This window comes from Physeter macrocephalus, chromosome 16 (genome assembly GCF_002837175.3).
Source record: "Physeter macrocephalus isolate SW-GA chromosome 16, ASM283717v5, whole genome shotgun sequence".
Classification (NCBI taxonomy): Eukaryota; Metazoa; Chordata; class Mammalia; order Artiodactyla; family Physeteridae; genus Physeter; species Physeter macrocephalus.
Genome location: NC_041229.1, coordinates 24,899,910 through 24,910,235, shown reverse-complemented (window position 1 = coordinate 24,910,235; position 10,326 = coordinate 24,899,910). Strand labels below are relative to the sequence as shown.

The following is a 10,326-nucleotide window of genomic DNA, read 5'->3' as shown; positions in this document are numbered from 1 at the left end:
GCAGGGGATACAGGTTCGTGCCCTGGTCTGGGAAGATCCCACATGCCGCGGAGCAGCTAGGCCCATGAGCCATGGCCACTGAGCCTGCACGTCCGGAGCCTGTGCTCCGCAACGGGAGAGGCCACAACTGAGAGGTCCGCGTACCGCAAAAAAAAAAAAAAAAAAAAAAAAAAAAAAATCTTTTGTTCTCAGGTGAAACCCCCTCCTGTTTTTATTTTTTTCCACAGCATTACTCACCCGTATCTGTTTGCTTATTGTCTGTCTTTACTTCTAGAATGTAAGCTCCATGAGGGCATGGACTTTGTTTTTTTCTTGTTCACTGTTCCCCTTCCAGAACTTAAAATAGTAACTGGTACAGAGGAGAGGTTCAATAAGTATTTACTGGATGAAAGTTCCTACATTAATATATAGGTACTATCCAATTGACTAAAATTTTACTGAGTACCTACTATGTGTCAAGCCCTGTGCTAATAAGGTGTAGTGACAGAGTGGTTATCATCTATGATTTTACAGAGCTAACAATCACAGATAAAACTTCAGACAATTTACTGAACAGGAATATTTTCTTTATTATTGATAAAATGTTATGTGATTACTTCACTAAGATTCTATATGATTTAGTTCATTTAGTAACATTTTATAACAAAAGTTTATCTTCAAAATGCTGTGCTCTTACCTTAGGATCCCAAATATTTCAAAAACTACACTTCAATCACTTTTAAAAACCATCCCTGTTACTCCCTATAGGAGAAGCCTACATTTATGGATTAAATGATGTCAGCAATAGTAGTAGACCGAATATTTCCTAACTAATCTCTACTTACAATTTCTCTCAGGCACTCTCCTTTGATACTTTTCCACAAGGTTTCTCTTTAACTAATAATACAGGTAATTTAATCTCCTTTTTTTAAAAAAGGCTGAGCATTTATTCCCTGTATATATGTTCATAGAGATGATCAGACCTTTTGAAGAATCACACACCAGTTCCCCTGATCATAGTAGCTTTGAAGTATGCTGATATTACTCAAAGTCTGGCAGGCAGCTTCCATTTCTCCCTCACAGAACACATGGTAGTAACGATGAAACACAGGACCTGGGTCATGGGATCCTAATGGTCCAAATGGCTCAATAGACTTGCCCTTACCAGGATTTTCCTTAAGGTGCCAGGGAACCAGTAAGTCTTGAGAATGAAAAGAAGTCCTGTTAGTGTGAATAGGCAACTTGGAATTAGTAACTTTCCTTGAATTACATCCTCTGTCCTGAAAGTCATTAATGGAGGGGACAGAAGGTGCTGAATCTTGATTGCCCACATCAGGCATCTGCTTCACAAGCAATTCTTGCACTGATGTATCATTGCTGATTTCCTCTTTCTTTCCTTGGCTAATTCTGTTTTCTCTAAGATACTTGGACTTCTTCTTATTATATTCTTGTTCCATTGCCCAAACATAGATGAGTGCCTTCCCACCAGGTCTTAGGAGTCGAACAAGTTCTTGGAGAGCTGCCACTCTACGCTCCTAGTTAAAAAAAACAAAAAACAAAAAACAAAAAACCATATTGCCATTTATCAATGAGAAAGAGATACAGAGAGGAAACAGGAAAATATAACTGGTATAGGACTATTTTCAATTAAGATGGACAGTACAGAAAATCAAACATAAAACAAATCTTATAGTTTAAAAAAAGGGGGGGAAAGGGAGAATTTTGCTCTGCAATTGAGAGGAAAAAAAGTGTTGATAAACAGGGGAAAACTTTTTTTCTTTCTGATAATAATTCAGAGGCATAGAGGGTTTTCTGCTTTGTTTGAAATTCATTTGAGATCATAAGATATACTGAAACTGCCAGGAACTCCAGCACAAAGGGATCTATAATGTTATTGCTTAGATTGGGGGAAACGAATAACACCTAGGAATAATAAGATTTTTTTCCTATAAGAAAAATATAAAATATTAAATTCACTTATTTTAAAATTAGCAGCAGAGCGACTAATTAAAAGCATCAGCATACTACTACCTGATAAAACCTGAGTTTTGAAGAAAAGAACAGGAAAAGAAGAAAAATAGAATGGGAAGAACATGAGACTCAGATGTCAGGAATGAGAGTGAGAGCCAAGAAAGCAAGATGGGAAACGGAAATAAAGAAGAAGCTCAGAGGCTGAGGAGACAGAGAGAATACTCAAGAGGCCTAGAGCTGATGATCTCTTAAAGTCTCTTAGAGCTAAATTCTGTGACTCTGTGGGTTTGAGGAAGACATTTAAAGATGAGTAAGACTCAGGTAGGAAAAAGGCAGAAATGTGCAGCAATAAATGCATAGTCTCATCAGACCTCTGTTTGAGTAATCACAGCTCCCATGTAACTCATCTCCATTCCACAGGCTTTCTTTGAAAACTGTGGTAAACTGCATGACAAGAAAAGAGAATGGAAAGAAGGGAAAAGCTAAAATGGAATCCAAATCAGTAAAATCTATGCACATTTCCTGCCACTTAGTTATAAGTTCTTGGAGCAAGAAAGACAATACTTACTGCTGTAGCAAAATGGTGAATAACAGCAATGGAGATGCAAGCATCACAAGACCCACTGCGGATTGGTACTGCCAAAGCATCACAGACCAAGGCCTGATAATGCTTCTCTCTACAAATGTCCACAAGGTTTTGGCTATGATCACAGCCAATCTATAACAGATAAAGAAAGAATTTCAGAACAACTTGCTTAAATGTCATAAAGTTATTAGACCGATTTCATATTCATTGTGAAAGGGTCTAAGACCATGATATTATAGGTTCTTACAGCCAGTACAAAGTCAGCTTATATAACTTACAGGGCAGCATTTATTACCTTAACAGGTATCAAACAATTCAAATTAGTGAATGGAAACAAAATAACTAGAATAAAAATAACATTGGTGGAAATGGGATGTCCTAATTGGCATCTAATTAATCACCACTCAGAATCTTGATCTTTTTGTAATATCACACTTTATTTTATTTTATATCTTATCGTATCTTATTTTCTGCACCACACGGCATGTGGGATCTTAGTTCCCTGACCAGGGATTGAACCCATGCCCCCTGCAGTGGAAGCGCATAGTCTTAACCACTGGACCACCAGGGAAGTCCAATATCACACATTTTAAAATGGAAATTATCGTATAAACATAGACATTTAGTCTTTCGGGGGAAGCTATAAATAAGAGATTCTAAGGTATCTCTTATTAGTATATAAACTATTCAGTAATGACCCAGATATCAGGAGGATGGCTTATTTTTTTTCCTTCTTCTTTATACTTTTCAATATGTATTACTTGCACCATCATAAAATAAAATCTTTCCAAATAAAGTTAAATAATTTTTTTCATTTTGTAAAGCCATTGAGTCTTATTCTGCTAAATACCTGAATTCAAAATTTGTAAAATGCTATTGCATTAAACCCTTTGGTATAACCAAACCATTCTACGGGAACGGCAACACTGAAGGCAGCTGGCAGCATCCTTTCATCTCCCCAAGCAGCTGAGGCCTAACATGCCTTATGCATATGTCTGGTTCTGTGGCAAGTATTTGTGGGCTAGGACTGCCTATATTCTCTCTAGTTTTGTTGCTGTTTTTGTACACAGTTTTGCTGTTTAGTTCTAAAAATACCATATATAGAGACAGAAACAAAGACAGAGACAGAGAGAAAGAGAGAGCACACACAAGCATGTGCAATGTGCACATATAAATTGAGGGAGGAATAGGAGGAGCTTAAAGAATGTTAAATCACTAATAATTATCTCCAGATATTTCTTCTTAACCCAATCTCTACAAGAGAGAAAAGATATGTATAAGCAGATTTCATCTAACAGAAGTAGCCATCTCAGGTTTATATTTACTCATTTGAATTTTTGCTATAAGTAAGCATTGATCATTGCTAAGGGATCAGGGTTCCCTCAGTCCATCTGAGAATAAAGATATGAATCTTCATGTCAAAACAATTCTTATTAGGTCACACTGCCATGCCAGTCATACCTAATATGAATTTGCTCAGTTTCTAATAAATATTAAATAGCTTCAGTATTCCAGCCCACAGTTGCATTAATATCTGAGGTATAATAAAAGGTACCAAGCTAGAAGTAAAGTATAGCAATATCATTTTGTTATAATTTTAAGATGGAAAAGTACTAAGGGCCCATTAATAACAACAGTGGCACAATTCCCACTTAATTGCTCCCTTTACCTGTATAAGATATATAACTGGTTTTTACTTTTATTTATTTTCTTCCATATCTTATGCCAATAGTCACAATATCAAGATGACAGTACCACTCAAACAATATGCATATTATATTTTGGTCTTTGCCAGGTTTTATTACAATAAAATTCAGCTCATGGAAACAGAAGTTTCAAGTATGCCCAATTATTACAGATTGCTATACCTTGCTAAAAGTCAACAAGAAGAAATCCAATGTGCCTATCCCCAGAGATAGAGCTTGATAGTTACTCAAAGGAGGAAAGTTATTATCTGAGAATCACAGATAAAACAGAACAAGGAGAAGGGCAACCAAACAAATACTAGAGAAAATTTCCTTCTTCTTCCTGCCAGACTCTTACAATTATTTGTACAGAGCACTCCTTTTCACCAACAAATGAAATCAGGGGCAATTTTAGTCATAAAGTACCAGGTCTAATGTAGTCCTGACTCATGCCTGGCTCAGTACTTTCACCTTTCATTTATTTTGCCTGAGTCTTCCAAATACTATAGTCAAATCATCAGTATTTTTTTCTCTTCTCTTTCTATTTTTAAATTCCCTTAAGTTTTTATACCAAGGATAGCACCAGATATTTGAAATTCTCCCTAATAATGCTACATAATGTCAGAAACAGGACAGAAAATAGCTTATGTATAAATACTCATTAATGGTAAGGGACTCATGTAAAGCTACATATTTCTGTATGTGGGATGGAGATGACAATAAAAACACATATTGGTTGGGCTTAAAATGTATACTTTATACTTCTATATAACTTTTAAAGTCTTCAACATAATATTAAATATGAAATTCTGGAAGTACTGGTAAAAATGAAAAAGTATCCAACTTAGTAATCAAACTAAACAAGGTTTCACTTTTCTCCTATTAAAGTATCAAAAATATTTTAAAACCAAAGTATACCACAGTGATAGCACTGTGATACAACTTCCTGTCATAAAGTGTTGTTGACAGTACAAATTGGCTAGACCAATTTTAAAAAGCAATTTGGCAAACCATTTTTTAAGAAAGATAAAAATGTTCACAATTTTTCACCCAATAATCATTCTTCAAAAAATTTATCCTAATAATACAAAATATAGAAAAAGGTAAACAGGCTAATGAAATTGCCTTTAATGAAAACCCACCATAAGTTAAAGCAGATTCTTTGTATTAATGTACTTAACTCTTGAGAGTGGTGGAGACAAGATGGTGGAGTAGAAGGACTTGAGCTCACCTCCTCTCACAAAAAAACTAAAGTCCTCTCAAGAAAGCACCAAAATTGCAACTAACCGCTGAACAACAATCAACAAAAATGATATTCTACATCCAAGGACAAAGAAGAAGCCACAACGAGACAGTAGGAGGGGCGCATTTGCAGCACAATCAAACCCCACTCCTGTGGGTGGGCGACCCACAAACTGGAAAATATATCACAAAAGTTCTCCCACAGGAGTGAGAGTTCTGAGCCCCATGTCAGGCTCCCCAGTCTAAGGGCCTGGTATGGGGAGGAGGAGCCCCCAGAGCATTTGGCTTTGAAGGCCAGCAGGGTTTGACTGCAGGAACTCCACAGGACTGGGGGAAACAGAAACTCCACTCTTGGAGGGTGCACACAAGGTTTCATGCACACCGAGACCGAGGGACTCGGTGACTTGATAGGAGCCTGGCCAGAACTACCTGCTGGTCTTGGAAGGTATCCTGGAGGGGTGGGGTGGGGTGGCGACTGTGGCTCATTGTGGGAATAAAAACACTGGTGGCAGAGGTAGAGGTAGCAGGGAGTACTCATTGGTGTGAGAGCTCCTGGAGGCCGCCATTTTGATACCAAGACCTGGCACCACCCAACAGCCTGTAGGCTCCAGTGCTGGGATGCCTCAGGCCAAACAACCAACAGGGAGGGAACACAGCCCCGCCCATCAGCAGACAGGCTGCCAAAACTCTTCCTGAGCCCACAGCCGCCTCTAAAAATATCCTTGACATGGCCCTGCCCACCAGAGGCACAAGGCCCAGCTCCACCCACCAGTGGGCAGGCAGCAGTCCTGCTGACCAGGAAGCCTGCACAACCCTCTAGACTAGCCTCACTCACCTATAATCCTGCAGCCTGCAGCTTACAATCTACAATCCTGCAGTCTGCAGAACAGAGACTGCAAACACAGAAAGTTAGACAAAGTGAGATGACAGAGAAGTATGTTTGACACAAAGGAACAAGGTAAAACCCTAGAAGAATAACTAAGTAAAGTGGAGATAGGCAATTTACCTGGAAAAGAATTCAGAGTAATGATAGTAAAGATGATCCAAAATCTGGGGAAAAGAATGGAGGCACAGACTGAGAAGATACTAGAAATATTCAACAAAGATATAAAAAACAAACAGAGGTGAACAATATGATAAGTAAAATGAAAAATACACTAGAAGGAATCAATAGCAGAATAAATGAGGCAGAAGAACAGATAAGCGACTGGAAAGACAGAATGGTGGAATCACTGCCATGAAACAGAATAAAGAAAAAAGAATGAAAAGAAATGAGGACAATGTAAGAGACCTCTGGGACAACATTAAATGTACCAACATTCGCATTATAGGGGCTCCAGAAGGAAAAGAGAGAGAGAAAGGACCTGACAAAATTATGGAAGAGATAATGGCTGAAAACTTCCCTGACACGGGAAAGGAAAAAGTCACCCAAGTACAGTAAGTGCAGAGAGTCCCATACAGGATAAACCCAAGGAGGAACATGCTGAGACACATATTAATCTACTTGACAAAAATTCAAGACAAAGAGAAAATATTAAAAGCAACAATGGAAAAGCAAAAAATAACATACAAGGGAATCCACATAAAGTTATAGATGATTTTTCAGCAGAAACTCTGCAAGCCAGAAGGGAGTGGCACAATATATTTAAAGTGATGAAAGGGAAAAAACTACAAACAAGAATATTCTACCCATCAAGGCCCTCGTTCAGATTTGACAGAGAAATCAAAAGCTTTACAGACAAGCAAAAGCTAAGAGAATTCAGCACCACCAGACCAGCTTTACAACAAATGCTAAAGGAACATCTCTAGGCAGGAAAGAAAAGGCCACAATTAAAAACAAGAAAATTACAAATGGGAAAGCTCGCTGGTAAAGGCAAACATAGAAAACCAGCAACTGTGAGGAGAGTACAAATGCAGGATATTGGAAATGCACTGGAAATTAAGAGACCACCAACTTAAAATAATCTTGTATATATACATATAGACTGCTATATCCAAATCTCAAAGTAACCGCAAACCAAAAGCCTACAATACATACACACACACAAAAGAAAAAGCAATCCAAACACATAACATAAAAGGTACAAACATAAAACATAGGTCCAAACATAAAAGGTCCAAAAACAAAAGGTCCAAACATAAAAGGTACAATCTCCCAAGATTGAATCAGGAAGAAATAGAAAATATGAACAGACCAATGACAAGTAATGAAATTGAAACTATGATTAAAAGCTCCCAAAAAACAAAACTCCAGGACCAGATGGCTTCACAGGCGAATTCTATCAAACATTTAGAGAAGAGTTAACACCTATGCTTCTGAAACTATTTCCAAAAACTGCAGAGGAGGGAACATACCCAACCTCATTCTACGAGGCCACAAACACCCTGATACCAAAACCACACAAAGATACCACAAAAAAGAAACTTACAAGCCAATATCACTGTTGAACATAATCGCAGAAATCCTCAACAAAATACTAGCAATCAAAATTCAACAACACAGTAAAAGGATCATATACCATGTTCAAGTGGGATTTATCCCAGGAATGCAAGGATTTTTCAATATCCACAAATCAATCAGTGTGATACACTGTATCAACAAATTGAAGAATAAAAACCATATGATAATCTCAGTAGATGCAGAAAAAGCTTTCAACAAAACTCAACACCCATTTATGATAAAAACTCTCAAGAAAGTAGGCATAGAAGGAACTTACCACAACAGAGGCCATTTATGACAAACCCACAGCCAACATCATTCTCAATGGTGAAAGACTGCAACTATTTCCTCTAAGATCAGCAACAAGAAAAGGTTATCCACTCTCACCACTATTATTCAACATAGTTTTGGAAGTTTTAGCCACAGCAAGCAGAGAACAAAAAGAAATAAAAGGAATCCAAATCAGAAAAGAAAAAGTAAAGCTGTCACTGTTTGCATGCAAATGACATGATACTATACATAGAGAATCCTAAAGATGCTACCAGAAAACTACTAGAGCTAATCAATGAATTTGGTAAAGTAGCAGGATACAAAATTAATGCACAGAAATCTCTTGCATTCCTATACACTAATGATGAAAAATCTGAAAGAGAAATTAAGGGAATACTCCCATTTACCATTGCAAAAAAAAGAATAAAATACCTAGGGATAAACCTACCTAAGGAGACAAAGACCTGTATGCAGAAAACTATAAGACAGTGATGAAATAAATTAAAGATGATACAAACAGATGGAGAGATATACCATGTTCTTGGATGGGAAGAATCAACATTGTGAAAATGACTATACTACCCAAAGCAATCTAAAGATTCAATGCAATCCCTATCAAACTACCAATGGCATTTTTCACAGAATTAGAATAAAAAATTTCAAAATTTGTATGGAAACACAAAAGACCCCAATAGCCAAAGCAATCTTGCGAAAGAAAAACGGAACTGGAGGAATCAGGCTCCCTGACTTCAGACTATACTACAAAGCTACAATAATCAAGACAGTATGGTAATGGCACAAAAACAGAAATACAGATCAATGGAACCGGAGATAAACCCAGATAAAGCCCAGAGATAAACCCACGCACATATGGTCACTTTAACTTTGATAAAGGAGGCAAGAATATACAATGGAGAAAAGGCAGCCACTTCAACAAGTGGTGCTGAGAAAACTGGACAGCTACATATAAAAGAATGAAATTAGAACACTTCCTAACACCATACACAAAAATAAACTCAAAATGGATTAAGGACCTAAATGTAAGATAAAAAACTCTTAGAAGAAAACATAGGAAGAACACACTTTGACATAAATCACAGCAAGGTCGTTTTTGACACACCTCCTAGAGAAATGGAAATAAAAACAAAAATAAACAAATAGGACCTAATGAAACTTAAAAGCTTTTGCACAGCAAAGGAAAACATAAGGGCTTCTCTGGTGGCGCAGTGGTTGAGAGTCCGCCTGCCGATGCAGGGGATACATGTTCGTGCCCTGGTCCAGTAAGATCCCACATGCCGCGGAGCGGCTAGGCCCGTGAGCCATGGCTGCTGAGCCTGCGCGTCTGGAGCCTGTGCTCCGCAATGGGAGAGGCCACAACAGTGAAAGGCCCGCGTACCTCAAAAAAAAACAAAAACAAAAACATAAACAAGACAAAAAGATAACCCTCAGAATGGGAGAAAATATTTGCAAACGAAGCAACTGATAAAGGATTTATCATAAATGGGTGTTGAATTTTGTCAAAAGCTTTTTCTTCACCTATTGAGATGATTATATGTTTTTTCTCCTTCAATTTGTTAATACGGTTTATCACATTGATTGATTTGTATTTACTGAAGTATCCTTGCATTCCTGGGATAAACCCCACTTGACCATGGTGTATGATCCTTTTAATGTGCTGTTGGATTCTGTTTGCTAGTATTTTGTTGAGGATTTGTGCATCTATGTTCATCAGTGATATTGGCCTGTAGTTTTCTTTCTTTGTGACATCTTTGTCTGCTTTTATCATCAGGTTGATGGTGGCCTCGCAGAATGAGTTTGGGAGTGTTCCTCCCTCTGCTATATTTTGGAAGCGTTTGAGAAGAATAGTTGTTAGCTCTTCTCTAAATGTTTAATTTTTAATTTTATTGATCTTTGCTATTGTTTCCTTCATTTTCTTTCATTTATTTCTAATCTGCTCTTTATGATTTCTTTCTTTCTGCGAACTCTGGGGTTTTTTTTCTTCTTTCTCTAATTGTTTTAGGTGTAAGGTTAGATTGTTTATTTGAGATGTTTCTTGCGTCTTGAGGTAGGATTGTATTGCTATAAACTTCCCTCTTAGAACTGCTTTTGCTGAATCCCATAGGTTTGGGGTCATCGTCTTTTCATTGTCATTT

At 37.5% G+C, this 10,326-nt stretch overlaps 1 protein-coding gene across 4 annotated transcripts in view; it reads right to left on the bottom strand.

Annotated features, from left to right (window-relative positions):
- Positions 1-580: 580 nt before the first annotated feature.
- ALKBH8 (alkB homolog 8, tRNA methyltransferase) overlaps positions 581-10,326 on the bottom strand; it is a 54,335-nt gene continuing 44,589 nt past the window's right edge. Inside the window, exons 11-13 of one of the 4 annotated variants that reach the window (XM_024117386.3) lie at positions 2,519-2,668; positions 2,322-2,394; positions 1,427-1,514 (exon numbers count right to left, since the gene is read on the bottom strand). In XM_024117386.3, coding sequence (XP_023973154.1) covers positions 1,507-1,514; positions 2,322-2,394; positions 2,519-2,668 — 231 coding nt within the window. In that variant the 3' untranslated portion in view covers positions 1,427-1,506. Of the gene's footprint in view, positions 1,515-2,321; positions 2,395-2,518; positions 2,669-10,326 lie in introns of all 4 variants that reach the window. The other 3 variants (XM_028501607.2, XM_007123358.3, XM_007123359.3) reach the window with 3 other exon arrangements.